We start from the raw sequence: 15,879 nt of genomic DNA, 5'->3' as shown, positions 1-15,879 counted from the left end.
GGGGGGGGGGGAGTAACATCCAACCTTCCTTGGTAATTTGAGATTATCTAGATGTCTAAAATTATGAAGATTGGTCCAAAAAATGCAATGTTGCACACTTAATTATTTTGTGATAGCAACAATTTTTTTCTCCGACTGTTTCCTTCTTATTTCAGAGACATATACAAATAGAAGATTTTTTTGACATTTTTTTTGTCAAAATTGCGGAAATTTTATTAAAGATAACAACTTTTGATTCTGACCACACACATATACATATAACTCTCCCCCCCCCCCTTGGTCCCTGGTTCTCAAAAAATTGAACCCATCATGTTTTGAGAAGCTGATCAGATAGATGTCCACAAAAAAAATGACAAAAAAATTACAAAATGCATTTAGATAAAATAAAATTTAAAAGTCATATAAACCAGTTAACCTACTTCGTACACCATGCCAAATTTAGATTATAATTTTATCAATACTTTTCTACCATTTATTTATCAAACTAATTATCTATCTATCTACAATTCTTTTCAATCTAATACTCAAGAAGAAACAAAACCTTTTTTGCCAAATTTTGGTTTTTTAAACCATCTTCAGGACATTTTTACTTTATCTATTTATCTATCCATCTATCTATCTAACTATCTGTCTATCTATCTATCTATCTATCTATCTATCTATCTCTCTATCTCTCTATCTATCTATCTCTCTATCTCTCTATCTATCTATCTATCTATCTATCTATCTATCTATCTATCTATCTATCTATCTATCTATCTATCTATCTATCTATCTATCTATCTACCTGTCGGCTTGCTGGAGATCTATAATCTGATCGCAGTCAATACAGCTAGTATCAGGTTCCTCTAGTTCTTCACTTCTCTTCCTGATGAATATTTTTCCCTCGATCCGTCCTCGTCCAGTCTCACTTCCTGATAAATACAGAAATTAATTCTATCTGTCCTTGTCCTGTCTTACTTCCTGATAAATAGAGAAATTAATTCTATCTATCCCTGTCCTATCTCACTTCCTGATAAATAGAGAAATTAATTCTATCTATCCTTGTCCAGTCTCACTTCCTGATAAATATAGAAATTAGTTCTATCTGTTATTGTCCTGTCTCACATCCTGATTAATATAGAAATTAATTCTATCTGTCCTTGTCCAGTCTCACTTCCTGATAAATAGAGAAACTAATTATATCTATCCTTGTCCAGTCTCACATCCTGATAAATATAGAAATAAATTCTATCCGTCCCAGTCCTGTCTCACTTCCTGATAAATACAGAAATTAATTCTATTATCCTTGTCCAGTCTCACTTCCTGATAAATAGAGAAACTAATTCTATCTATCCTTGTCCAGTCTCACATCCTGATAAATATAGAAATAAATTCTATCCGTCCCAGTCCTGTCTCACTTCTTGATAAATACAGAAATAAATTCTATCCGTCCAAGTCCTGTCTCACTTCCTGATAAATACATAAATAAATTCTATCCGTCCTCGTTCAGTCTCACTTCCTGATAATAGGGAAATTAAAGAGATTGTTGTAAAATTTCAAGTGCTATCAAGAAATGCACAAAAATGATTGAAAATAACGCAGTTTTCTACAATGAGAAAATCAATAATCTAGTTATTTAATGCTATTACAAAGCATCTTTACTAGTAACTTATTAAATCACTTATTATTGAAATGGTTCTGTTTTCACTGCACATTTGCTGTATCAAACGTTCATTAGACAGGATAAAGTCATAACTTGAGTCTGAAAGTCGTCTTGCTATTTCACAGTTTTCTGATTCTTATTGCATGGAATGATCAAATCTCAAAATTTTAAAATCGATGAAAGTAATTGAACTAGGTGTAGGTAGTTAAACCACTACTTGAACTAAATAGTATGGCCTAGTGTGTGATGGAGAATTAGTTGAACCAGCCTTACCTAGTCTAACTAATATTGCTATTCTTTAAATCTGGTCTTTGGGTTTGTTATCATTTTTAACAAAACAACTCCATCATAGTTTCTATGGATTCAAATTTTACGGGGCTGAAGTAAATATTTTTTTAATACAGGGTCCCTCAAAGTTAATTTGTCAATGACCATTCCAAGGATGGTAGATAACAGGAGTAAAAAATCTGCCATATAATTCCTTTTAAACGAATATCTGATCCATATAATAACAGTTATAAAGCTATCTAAAATTTAATCTATAAAATGATATAAAAATACTGGACCAAATCCAATGCAAAAAAAATAGAAACTATTTAACTAAATTAGTATCGTTAAAAAGCTACTAAGGGGGGATTTGAAAAGGATAAAAGTATAGATATTTGGCAAAGTAGTGCAGTCTGTATATACCCTACTGAGCAGTATTGTAAGCAGGCTTATTACCAAGTATAAAACTTGCAGGGGCATTAACTCAGGTTTATGTGACGTAAATAGGAAGTCATAAAACTACCCTCTATGAAGAAAGGAGTGTTGTTATACGATCTAAATTCAAAAAAATATTTCAGGGGTTCATATTTCAGGGGGTTCATATTTCAGGGGTTCATATTTCAGGGGTACATATTTCAGGGGTTCAAATTTTTCTCATTTTTTCTTGACAATTATTCAAATATTATTCATATTTTAATGGAAAAACGGAAAACCATTTCATGAAAACCTAAAAAATATTTTATATTTCATATTTATTTGTAGTTTTCCACCAAACTTATAAGTGGCAGTGGGAGGGGGGCTCCATTAAATATTTTAAGGAATGTTTCTCTTTTTTTTGAATAAAAGAAAGGCTAGAGGGTATATGATTAGAGTTTGGATTTGTAAAGATGAATGAAATAAATATGCAAATTGACTCCTTGATTATGGGTTGAGTTTGAATAATTTAAAGTGTCATTCATTTCTAAAATACCTCCTAGCCCTAAGATATATATAATCAAGACCTCTGCAATTTTAGTATTAAAAATATAAAAAATCTTAGATCGAATTTTCCTCCTTTTTCCACCCATTGGGTGCTACTACTCAGTACTCACTTTTACCAGATTATTTAAATTAAATATATAAACTAGCATTGAAACCAAGTCAACCTACTCAACTTAGAAGTTTAAAATCATACTAAGAACATTCCTGTGGTTCTACCGAGTTCCCTGATAAAAATTTACAGACAAAAATCGGACATCGAACCAGCAAATTTCCATGATGATTTAAACCGTTACAAGGCAAATACATGGATTTAAAGGGCATCATTTTTACAAATCTTACAAAAAGCTTTTTTTCGTGAACAGTCCTTTTTAATAAAAAATATTCTTGGAGTATGTTAAAGATATATCAGATTTCTTATGAATAGGACAGAGTTTTTACCTAAAAATGGGCAAGAATTTGATATCTTTATCTTATATAAAAATGGCATTCTCATAAATTTTGTCTTTTCTTACATTCAGCAAAACATTTACTCTTGTGAAATATATTTATGGTCAAAACGAAAAATTAAAATGATTAGTTCAAAATATTTTGTTTTAGAAAAAAGCTCAAACTTATAAAGAATAAATATTGAAATGTGATAAACATCTTGTGAAGTCTTTTACAATTGAACTTTTAAAAATAAAGAAAAAACAATAATTTTACCTAAACCACTGTCATTTCTTTCAATATCCTTGGAGCCAAGCTTCTCTTTAACAGCTGCTAGCTGCTCTTCACTGCTACTGCTGCTACTACTAATATTGCTGACACGCTTAGGAATATTCCGACCTCCAAGGACGATCTCCGGCTGTGCAGGACTGATTGGATCCTCGTCATCCTCCTCTAGGTCGAGGTCACAGTCTGTTAGTCCTCGTTCCCTGGCATCCTCCAGATAGTTGAGGATATCGTACTTTGAGGCTCCTTCAAATATTGATTTAACCGGAGAGGACTGCTCTGAGAGGATTGGAGAGGATCTAGGAGAGGATCTAGGAGAGGACAGAGACTCCGCTGGTATCGGAGGAAGAGGTCTGATCGGTGGCGAATCATTTTCAAAATCTCTGTCATTAATCTCCTCATATATATGCTCGAAATATGCATCTCTGTTTGGAATAATCTCCACTTGTTCTTCTTTAATAGAGTTTATAACAGAGGATGAGTTTGAGAGCTGGGATTTAGGTCTGTATATACTACTGGAGGTGGAACCAGAGGATATAGAGGGAGAGGAGAGGATTTTGCGAATATCTTTAAAGCTCCGTCTCTCCTCCTCTGGAAATATAGTGACGAGGTCAGACGAGGACAGGGTTCTCTTGGTTGCATCCTCCTCCAGAGACGGGCTCAGTTTCCTACAGCTCTCTGATCTCCGGATTAGATTGCTACTTGATGATTTGGATATCTGGCTCAATGATCTGTTGAAAATGAGGGCTTTGTGAAGTGGTCGGGTTCGTGGAGTGAATGACTTAGACCGTTCTCGTTTAGGGCGGCGTCCAGGTTTCACAGAATCTTTCAAGTTTAAGAAATCATTTCCTCCTGTCTTAAGTTTAAGAGGCGGTTCAGGGAACACAGTAGGATCCTGGAGGGGTGTGTCCCGATAAAACTTAGAGTTTTGTCCGACCATAGTTTCTGATTTAGTGTCCTCAGCTATGTCATAGATTAGGTCGTCCTCCTTTACTCCGATCCCGAGAAGTTTATTTATCTTCTTCATCTCAGACTTGTTGAAGGAGAAGAACTTTCTGGATTTGGATCTATTCTCCACCTCAGGTTCAGAGGGCGGAGGGGGCGGAGGATCCCTGGGGCGGGGCGGAACAATCCTATCTCTAAAGGACTGGGATATTCCTAGTCGTCCGAGTTTAGTTCCGGTGGAGAAGGTTTGAAGAGTATCTTTGATGGAAGGACGGCTCCTGAGCCGGAGTCGGGTTGTATCCTGGAACATAGGTTGGTACCTGGAGCAGTATTCTTGCTCCAGGTTCCCCTGGTTCTCCTGTCTCAGATCCTGGAGTAGGGAAGGATGGGATTTCATCCATTGTCTTGATGAAGGAGGGTTGGATACATCTAGATCAGAGCTACTCAGTGGTTTGAACCTTTGTCCAATAGAAGGATTGGGTTTACTGGTCTCTTCTCCGTGTAGAGCTAGGAACTGGTCTAGATACTCCCAACCGTCTCCCCCTGGTTCCTGTGTCCTCGGGATTTCTGAAGAAAAAAAAACACATTATTTTTATAAAAAAATGATATTTTCAAAAACTGTAGAAGAATATTTGAGAGCAATAAGGTTCTTTATCTTTCCCTCCAAAATAAAACTTCTAGATGTGTCATCAATTTTTTTCAAGACTTTTTCTTCCAAATTTGAGATTAACTGTGATAAAAGGAGATAATTTTAACTTGTTTGAAATTTTTAGATTTTGATTATTTCTGATTGTATTTTAGAAGTAAAATAAGAGAAAAATGAGAAAATTTTGATCTGCATAACATTGCATTATTTTCTAAACAAAAATTCCTTGCCATAAAAGTTTAAAAATTTCCAACAACAACCTATAATTATTAATTGCGGGGAAGGATAAATACAGGAAGGCAATGGTTGCTATGGGAAATGCAAAGCCAAGAGGTTTAAAAACTACCTTAATCCTGGATCTTAGCTTTTATGCTACTTACTTTTCAAGTGCATAATCCAACAGGCATGTCATGTATGCTTGTAAGCTTTGAAATATTTGTTAACTTATCCTCTCTATAAACCTTATACTCCTTCCCTCTCTTTTCCTTTCTTCTCTATCCTTTCTCATTTCTCCATCTTCTTTTTTTTCTTTCATTTTTTTTGGGGGGCGAAGGAGACGTGAGTATAGGAAAAGGGTTAAATTATTACTAAATGTTGGATACAATGGTGTCCGATTGGCCAGCTATTAAAAATCATTGAACTTTGTAAATTGCAAATTTTATTTGTGACTAGCTTACAAATCCTTACTGTTGCAGTATTAATGCCTGAATTCATTCTACCATGAATTCATGGCATCATAAAAACATGCATCCATCATCCCCCCCCCTTCCACCCCAACCCCTTCTCACTGCATAAATACACCTTTTTACCCCCTGCCCCACCCCCTTCACCTCTTTTCATCTCATTCCTTTGAGAATAACAAGAAGGACCTGGTCTTCTTCCCCTTATCTTCCGTAACACAATTTTCCCCTCCCACTGCCCAAACCAAATTCTTCCTTCCTTCCATCCCTCTACTTTACCTTCCATAACCTACTTTTACTACCCCCCCCCCTCTTTCTCCTTCCTTTCTCTAATAAACTTCATCCTTCTTCCAGAAGGACTAGATTTAAGAATTAAATCGGATAAAGGACAGGGTTAAGAAACAGGATTGACTTGAAGGACTATAAAGGACTATGGAATGACTTGAAAACTATAGCGGATAAAGGACGGGGTTAAAGAACTATAAAGGACTATGGAATAACTTGAAGGACGATAGCGGATTAAGGACCGGGTTAAAGGAATATATTGGACCATGTAATTACTTGAAGGACGATAGCGGATAAAGGACGGGGTTAAAGGACTATAAAGGACTATGGAATAACTTGAAGGACGATAGCGGATAAAGGACCGGGTTAAAGGAATATGAATGACCATTAAATGACTTGAATTACTACAGCGGATAAAAAATGGGGTTAAAGGACTATAACAGACCAAGGACGGTGTTAAAGAACTTTAACGGACCAGGACAGAGTTAAAGGATTATAACAGACCAAGGACTGGTTTGAAGAACTATAGCGGACCAAGGACGGAGTTGAAGGACTAGGATGAAAACAAGAAATCTGGCGAAAGAATTGTGTTTTAAAACCTCATCTTTGACTGGAAGTAATTAGTTTGAATAGTTCACTAATCCATCCTAATTAGTCAAAGGTCAAATTACCTTGTTCCTCCTTCTCCTGTTTTTGTTTTCCCCCTCCTCCTCCTCCTCCTCTGCTCAGATCCCGGGAATCATCTGTTGACTGCTCCTGGTGTCGGCAGGCCCAGAGTAAACCGTCCTGACAGTTGTAATCAGGGTTATCTCTAGGATCTCTCGGAACTACAAAGTTTGGACTCGTGATCTGAGTTGGCACATCGTAATGTCCACTTCCAGGTCCATCGATATATTCTTCTTCAGGGACCTTATCCACTCGTCTTAGGGGCTCCTCAGGGGTTCTGCCACACTCCAGCTCAGGGTCTATAGGGGTACTGTGCCGTCTCAACTCATTCCGGAGTTCAACAGCTTTTAAAAGAGAGGTTTTGGATCCGTAGAGTTCCTGGATTATTTCACTGGAAAAGTTTGCACTAATCCCTGAATGTTTAAGATCTACAGATCCGTATAAACTATCACGACTACCGGAGAAACTTTTGCTCCTGGAAGTTTGGGATTTTTGCGAATCTGAGCTTATCTTGCGAGATATCATGACCTTTGGATTGCATGTTGTAGGTTGTCTGATTCCAGCCCCTGCTGGAGCCAAGGGTCTCATTTCCTCTCTCATCAGATTAAACCTCAGAGAGTTTTCCTCCTCTATATCCTGAACCTGGAGCTGGTCCTCAACCTGCTTCTCTACATCCTTCTCTACACTCTTCCTCCGGGGAGGTTTACAGGGGGGTATGGAGTCAGTTCGTTGGATTCTGATGGTTGACTCTAGTCTGTTGGTTCGGGGATACTCCAGGTTAGAGTTCTTTATTGACTCTGTTCTAAGTGTTCTATCAACTCTTAATGACTCGGTTCTCTGTGGTTTAATTGACTCCTTGATAGGAATAGTAAAGGACTCCTTTATAGGAATAGTAAAGGACTCTTTTATAGGAATGGTAAAGGACTCCTTTATAGGTAAAATGAAAGGAGGAGTAAAACACTCCTTTTCCTGACTAGACATGGAATCTCTTGGTACTCCAGATATCCTGGGGGACTCCACAACACTACAATCCGCATCATAGTTGGAGTACTCACTCTCCGCATCACTTTCACTACTGGAGTATCCTGCTGATTGACGGATACTGGAGTCACTGTAAATTTGAATTTTTTGTCCGGAGATTTTAAAACTATTAAATCGTTCCACCCCCTCCCTTCCTGCGTCCGACTCCGAGTCTGAGAATTCACTTTCAAACTTCGAATACACCTTGTCTGGTTGTTCGTCACTGGATAGATTGGAGTCAGATAAAGAGTTGGGAGGACTGTCTCCGACATACTTTTTGATCAGATCGTACGGATTCTTGTTGATTGAACCAGAATTGATCGGTTTCACCGGAGTCGAGGTTGAAATTGTGATTGTATCCGGGTACTCTGGTGCTACAGGTTGAACCGAGGACGTATCTGCGGAGAGATAAATAATGGAACTGTTTTTTCCGCCACTTCCGTTAACAGTTACTATATTTCTATTTCCAGGTTTGGGTCTGGGTCCTGGGGTTCGGAGCGGACTAGATCGGATTGCAATATTCTGCATATCCTTGCTGTCTTTGGTGTTGAGTCGGTTCCGATTGTTCAAGTTCATACTTTGGGTTCTGGTGAAGTTTTTGTACTCATGTTTAGGAGATTTACCACGGGTCTTGTTGGAGCTCAGCTCATCTATTCCTGGTTCGTTAAACATGATATCTTCATACTCATCCTGCTCATCGTAAAAAACTGGTTTAGGATAGGAGAGCCGGCGTTTTCTCATGTATTCATACGGATCCGGGACTCCGGGCGTTAAACTCTCTTCAGATAAAGATCGCCGCATGCTTCTGTAGCTATCGGAGCCGGGTCTATCAAACCCGCATTTTTTACATTTTCTTGATCCTCTTCGACCTCGCTGGGTTCCTCCAAGGTTGTCCTCGCACATACAAACATTGCCGTTGATTGCAAACTTTGTATATTCTCCGTACTGAACCTCTCCGTAAAGTTGCTCCGGACTCAGAGTGGGTTTTAGATGAGGATGCGGATACACTCCTCCTCCTCCATCCCATCCACTCCAGGTTAGGTTTGCACCATTGGAACTGCTCCGACCTCGTGGTATCACGTTGTGGAAGGTTCGCCGAGGGGCCGGAGAGGAACCATGAGGGTTCCATGGCTCCGGGTTAGAATAACCATTGACCCTAGGGAGAAGAATATTCCCGAAATGATCTCTGTAAACCTCCTGGTAAGCTCTATTGTATCCCTTCTCTTTATCTCTGGGTTTAGCCAACCTGTCTAGACGGGTTGTCAGCTTCTCCGCAAAAGATTTCTTCATCTTCCTGGGTAGATGAAATGAACTCCGATCCTAAAAAGTGTTAAAACTATTATTATATTTTGAATGTCTGTATTACAAAAACATGATGTGATAAGGTTCAATTAAAACTTCAAGAATTTTTTGTATTTGTCAAGAGAAAAAGTTTGAAGAGAAGTGAAAAGTGTAAACATTCTCATTAAATAAGAATTCTTTACTTGAAGGTTGAAGTTTCAGGTTTCAAGAGATTGGGTAAACTCTAGAATTATTTCAAACCTTGACATTCTACAGATATCTCATAATTTACACTTTACTCATTCTATACTTTACACTTTACTCATTCTATACTTTACACTTTACTCATTTCATACTTTACACTTTACTCAGTTCATACTTTACACTTTACTCATTCTATACTTTGCACTTTACTCATTTCATATTTTACACTTAATTCATTCCACATTTTACACTTAACTCATTCCATACTTTACACTAACTCATTCCATACTTTACACGTTACTCATTCCATACTTTACACGTTACTCATTCCATTCTTTACACTTTACTCTATTCATACTTTACACTTTACTCATTCCATACTTTACACTTTACTCATTCCATTCTTTACTCATTCCATTCTTTACACTTTACTCTATTCATACTTTACACTTTACTCATTCCATACTTTACACTTTTCTCATTCCATTCTTTACACTTTTACTCATTCCATACTTTACATTTTTTTAATAAAAAAATATACCAAATAATCTATCTAAGAACGGAACCGTAAATGAAGAAATAAATGGAATTTATTTCGTTCAGTCGTCTCTTAACTTTTGTAGAACAAAAACCAGCCATTTTCTTTTAGAAATCCACGATGCTATTTATGAAAAACCCGCAAAAGTTCTCAATCTTCAGAAGAAAAAAAATATTGTTTTACAGACCGGAAGCAATTTCAAAACTAGTTAAACCTACACTACAGATTAGTGATATATGAATAATAAAAGGAAGCCAATAAATCGGAAGGATCAGGCAAGCTAAAGAGACTGAAGACTTAATTTCAAGTGGCCTTCCATTTAAAAAAGATTCTCAACATTAACCGTCAAACCTTGATTTGTTACACCATCAAGTTGAAAAGATAAAGGGATTAGAAAATTTGAGTTTGTAACAAAGACTTAATTTCATTATTATAGCTACATGTTAAAGGTTGTTTATTCAGACAGAAGGTACTTATAGGTAACACTTGATCATAAATTTTGAACTAACGAATTGAGTCTTTGTCAAAAAATCTGATTTTCTAATCCCTTTAACTTTGCAATCCAATGCCGTAGACCTTAGAAATTTCTGCTATATACTGAATAATCTTATTTCGTATGATCAAAGGTTTGTATTATCAGGTTGCAAATGAGAAAATTTGAGTTTGCGGCAAGAGTTCAATTCCTTCCAACGCGCGATTTTAAACCAATTTTGTGATTTATTACCTGTTTTTATCTTTTTAAATAAAAGGAGACATTTAATTTTAAAAATTAAAAATTGTATAAATTAATTCATTAATTCATTCATTATTTGCTGCGTACATAAAAGACGATTTAAAATCACCATAACACCTCCCATATTTATTGGACCATCCTGTATGGTTACTCGATAAATATATGTATACTAGTAACCTTGATCTTATATCACCTAGACCTAAACCTCTAGTCCTCAATCTAATCTTAATTAGAGAGAAGGAGAGGAACTTAAGAACTATATTAAACAGTTGCTTAACAGGAAGCACTGTAAGTATAAAGGAAGGGGAGGGGGGGAGGGAGAAGAGAATGACACCATGGGAAAATATCTAGATGTAATGGATGATTATCTTACTTATAATGTCTTGAGTACACTACATACATGCAGTACATTGTACATGTACAGATTATTTATAAGTTACTTTATCGGTTCATTGTACAGTGCACACTGTTCATACTCTGTATCTACAGCGCGCTGTTGTAATAATAATAATAATAATAATAATAATGATAATAATAAGATCGGTTCAGCCGTTTTGACGTTTATTGGATACAAACAAACAAACAAACAAACAGACAGACAGACAAACAGACAAGCCAAATTTATATATAGATATCTACTTTATAATAATATAGCAAAACTTAAATACATGTGGTGTATGGGTGGGCCGAATGCAACACCGGTTATTTGGGTATTATTCGGTGTGTTCCAAAAACATTAATGAGAATTCAGACGACTGTATGTTTTCTAATGTTTTTCAAATATAAAACTTGTTTCTTTTGTGCCAAATAATTTAGGGCACTTTTAAAAACTGTATTCGTAAAATAATGTGTTTCACTATTTACAAGCTTTTAGATATTTTAAAATTTACAAAAAATGATAAACGTATTCAAAACCACGCAGTTTACGGAAGTTTAGAGTATAACTCAAAACATCTTTTATGCAAGTAAACAATACCCCTTCATATAAACAATACCCCTCCCCTTCCCTTTTCTTAGCAACCCCTCCCCCTCCCTCCTGACTTATAAACAATAATATGAAGTATCTTCCTCGTTAGGTTTTCACTGTTTAAATATTCATTGATTAGCTGAATCTTATTAATTAATGTCGAACTTGCAAAGTATTTCCAGCTTGTATGGCTTCTCAAACAGAATCTTTGCAAAATTTTGTTTGTAAAAACTTCTTTAAAGAGAAAGTATGCGAATTTTCAAAGGATTTAGAACATAAATTAAACAAATGTTCAAAAAAGAGTCAGTTTACAAGAAACCAATCACTTCTCGTTTTGAGAGAAAATGCAAGGAAAAATAATTGCAGTTGCATATACTCTGCGTACATATTGAAACCAGTTCTCTCTGGGCGGAATTTGTAAACAAGAATAGATAAATCAGTGTTCGTTTAGTATCCACTATCAAGGAGGTTAAAAGCATCGAATTTTGATAATTTTGAAAATTCATATAATAGTTTCCTATGACCAGAAAATTTTACAGATTATTTTTGTGAAAATGGATTCCATGTCAGGCTGTCAAATCCGTCTTGTGTTTACTTTTCCGCCCAAAGACAGTACACTGAAGTACAAAAAAGCCGTACACCTCTGAAATAGCTTTCCTTGCATTAGTACCTTGCGTATGCGAATCTGTAAAGAATTAGGAATACAAAATAAAAAATAAAAATTGAGGAAAATAAAAAGAGATAAGAAAACTTTTATTTCTCGCAAACAGTTCCTTTATTGCGTATTGGATACTATGGGTTGTAAAACCTTAACTTTAATGAGGAAATGTATAACAAATATTTAAAGAACTAAGAATATTAAATAAACAGATATAATTGAAAATAATAATTAGATCGACAAGAAAACTTTCATTTCTCGCTAAAACTTTCCTTAATGAGTATTGGGTGAAGATGGTAGTTTGACATTGAACCTGCGTGACATTGGATTAGCGTGATGTTAAACAGAACATCACATCATCAAAACAAACACACACAAAACACTCCCAACATTCACATAAAAAGCCAATAGAAATATTCTAAAAGGGACTGTAAGCGCAATTTCAAGTGACCCTTCATGCAAAAGATAGCAAGGCCCTATTTACAACGTAAAACCTTAATTTGATAAAAAATGTTAAATATGACGTAATTTTTCTGACCAAAAAAGTGTTTATTTCTGTGAATTTCTACAAATAAAAGTAGAAAATAAACAAAAACATGAATGTGTTATTGGTACTTGATCAGACAAAAATAAAAATATATAAAAATAATTCAATTTAGTCAAAAATGATAATTAAAAAACAAACTTACCCCTCTATACGGGGTTCCATAGTAGTTATCCGACCCATGGTATTCGTAGTAGGATACAGGGTGTCGTCTCATCCTGCCTACAGGGTGTACAGTAGAAACTGCAGCTCAGGAGAGAATTAAATCATTAACAGGGTGGAGGAAAATCTTGTTTTCATTTGGTTTCGGAATCTTCTGGCATTGCGTTCAGTTTTAGCAAACCTGAAATAAAATATGATAATAATAATTATCTACAACATTAATGATTATTATGGTAGTGATGAAAATAATTATAAATATAAGAATAATTCTAAATTATGGTTTATTTTATGACTGATCCAATTTTATAAAGAGTTTATAGAGGTAGAATGTATTTAAGCTCAAACCATAAAATTGCTAGTTCTGGTTTTATAGAAACTTTTGTGAATCATTTTTTAAATTTTCAGCCAATTTGTACCTCCGCACTAAACATCTTAATCTTGGTAATTTTTCTATTTTCTCCGGTAAATTATAGGCTTAGAACTGTTTGTTCTCATAGTAGAGATACAGTTATCCAAAATACNGAGTTTTCCGTTTCACAAGGTATCCTTTAAACTTTTATTCTGTTGAAAAACAAGTGGAAATTATCATCGTTTTTCTATTTGGAATTGTGTTAATTTTGACAATTTTCTTCTTTTTCTCTGCTGCATAAAAGCTGTAAGTTGATTCTGTAGATAACCCGCAATTGGAAATTAATAATTTTCAGATGGTTGATTTGGTTGATTTGGTTGATTTGGTTGATTTGGTTGATTTGGTGGATTTGGTTGATTTGTTTGATCTCTTCAAATTACGTCGACAGTCCCTTTAAAAATGTGAAACTTTGAAGATTTACATTTTTTCAAAAGATGACTTTAACCATTAATTCTATACCAATTATATATTAACAATGTATTCAGGTTTCATGATTTATTTACTGCCTATCCTAACAATTGTTAAAGCACTCCCTAAATTAAGATTATCGCCTACATCACCTTTAATTGTCCGTATGTTAAAGCAATTAGCTAAAATCAAGGCTAGGCCGTATTTGATTGCTGTTTTCACAGATAACACAGAAAGGCCAAAAGAAAAAGTCGTAGCAGGCTTTAAGTAACTTTTATATATTTAATGATCTTTACATAAAGAGTTCATTATATGTGGAATTGCTGGCGTCACGACTTTTGGACCTCGTAACTCCACAAGGTCTGAATGAGAAGATATTGAGAAAAGCAAACTGAGGCTGGAACTTTTGGGTGGAGTATCTACTGTTAATCTTAATTGCACTTAATCTTGATTTGAGATTTAAAGGGAGTGACCGACAATGTATGGTGGTTGAACTGAATATGTAGTATTGTGGACAAATGTTTTAGGATTCATTTGAGACAGATAAAACATTTCTAGACGACGGCAAATTGTATAGTAAAATTCTATACTAAACTAATTAGATCCGTAGATCTGCATAAACCGTAGATCTGCATAAACCGGAGATCTGCTTTAACCGGAGATCTGCATTAACCGGAGATCTGCATAAACCGGAGATATGCATAAACCGGAGATCTGCTTTAACCGGAGATCTGCATACACCGGAGATCTGCATTAACCGGAGATCTGCATAAACCGGAGATCTGCATAAACCAGAGATCTGCTTTAACCGGAGATCTGCATTAACCGAAGATGTGCATAAACTGGAGATATGCATAAACCGGAGATCTGCATTAACCGGAGATCTGCATAAACCGGAGATCTGCATTAACCGGAGATCTGCATTAACCGGAGATCTGCATAAACCAGAGATCTGCATTAACCGGAGATCTGCATTAACTGGAGATCTGCATTAACCGGAGATCTGCATAAACCGGAGATATGCATAAACCTGAGATCTGCATAAACGGGAGATATGCATAAACCGGAGATCTGCATAAACCGGAGATATGCATAAACCGGAGATCTGCATAAACAGGAGATATGCATAAACCAGAGATCTGCATAAACCGGAGATATGCATAAACCGGAGATATGCATAAACCGGAGATCTGCATAAACCGGAGATCTGCATAAACCGGAGATCTGCATAAACCGGAGATATGCATAAACCGGAGATCTGCATAAACAGGAGAGCATAAACCGGAGATCTGCATAAACCGGAGATATGCATAAACCGGAGATATGCATAAACCGGAGATCTGCATAAACCGGAGATCTGCATAAACCGTAGTTGTATAAACCGGAGATCAATAATTGATCCCAAAATTCACAACACAAAAGTTATAACGAATGATCGTGTTTGAAATCTTAAGGTCTTAATCTAAAATTAAATAAACTTTAAATGTACAAGGATTATCGACTTGAAATAAGCTGGTACTATCTGTATTATCTGTGAAATCCACTATGCACACACTCAAATTATGAGCAAACACTACTTGACAGAATTTGAAAGGATTGGTTAAAATATTTAAGAATATTAAAATATTATATTGATGATTTTAATGTTTAAATAGCATGGTACTTCCCCCCTTTCCCACTCATCCCCTCCTTCATGCCTTTAGGCAACAAGAGCTTAATTTATGCATGTACTCACATACGCAAAGAAACAATCTACGCAAATCACAAGGATGGATAGATAGACAGCATGAGTGACATAAAACTAGTAAATTACGCTGTTAAGTATACGCAATTATTTTACAGAATTCTTTGGAAACACTTCCTGTTTAGGATGGGGGGATGGGGGGGGGGTACAGGGAAAAGAGAGGAGAAGGGGAACAAATCGGAAGGAAAACATAACGATAAAAATAATATAGTCCTTTAATGCCTCTTTGCAAATCCTGGAAATGGCATCCAGTAGAAGCTAAACCACTGACAGTAGTCTAAATACCTGCAGCGGGTATTAGACATTGCACACACTGGTAGAGACGAACTTATTTCGTTCTGATTGAAAATGATCAAAAAATGGTTTGCCTTTTCGAATACGCTGA

General features: G+C 35.8%; 1 protein-coding gene across 1 annotated transcript in view; it reads right to left on the bottom strand.

Annotated features, from left to right (window-relative positions):
* Positions 1 to 15,879, bottom strand: part of LOC111701845 (uncharacterized) — a 69,824-nt gene that overhangs the window by 28,243 nt on the left and 25,702 nt on the right. The window contains exons 2-5 of the mRNA XM_023473309.1: positions 12,917 to 13,114; positions 6,832 to 9,166; positions 3,596 to 5,116; positions 788 to 914 (exon numbers count right to left, since the gene is read on the bottom strand). Coding sequence (XP_023329077.1) covers positions 788 to 914; positions 3,596 to 5,116; positions 6,832 to 9,166; positions 12,917 to 12,988 — 4,055 coding nt within the window. The 5' untranslated portion in view covers positions 12,989 to 13,114. The remainder of the gene's footprint in view (positions 1 to 787; positions 915 to 3,595; positions 5,117 to 6,831; positions 9,167 to 12,916; positions 13,115 to 15,879) is intronic.

Source organism: Eurytemora carolleeae, unplaced genomic scaffold (genome assembly GCF_000591075.1).
Source record: "Eurytemora carolleeae unplaced genomic scaffold, Eaff_2.0 scaffold218, whole genome shotgun sequence".
Lineage (NCBI taxonomy): Eukaryota > Metazoa > Arthropoda > Copepoda > Calanoida > Temoridae > Eurytemora > Eurytemora carolleeae.
The sequence above is the reverse complement of the archived record's forward strand: the minus strand, read 5'-3'. Positions and strand labels throughout refer to the sequence as shown.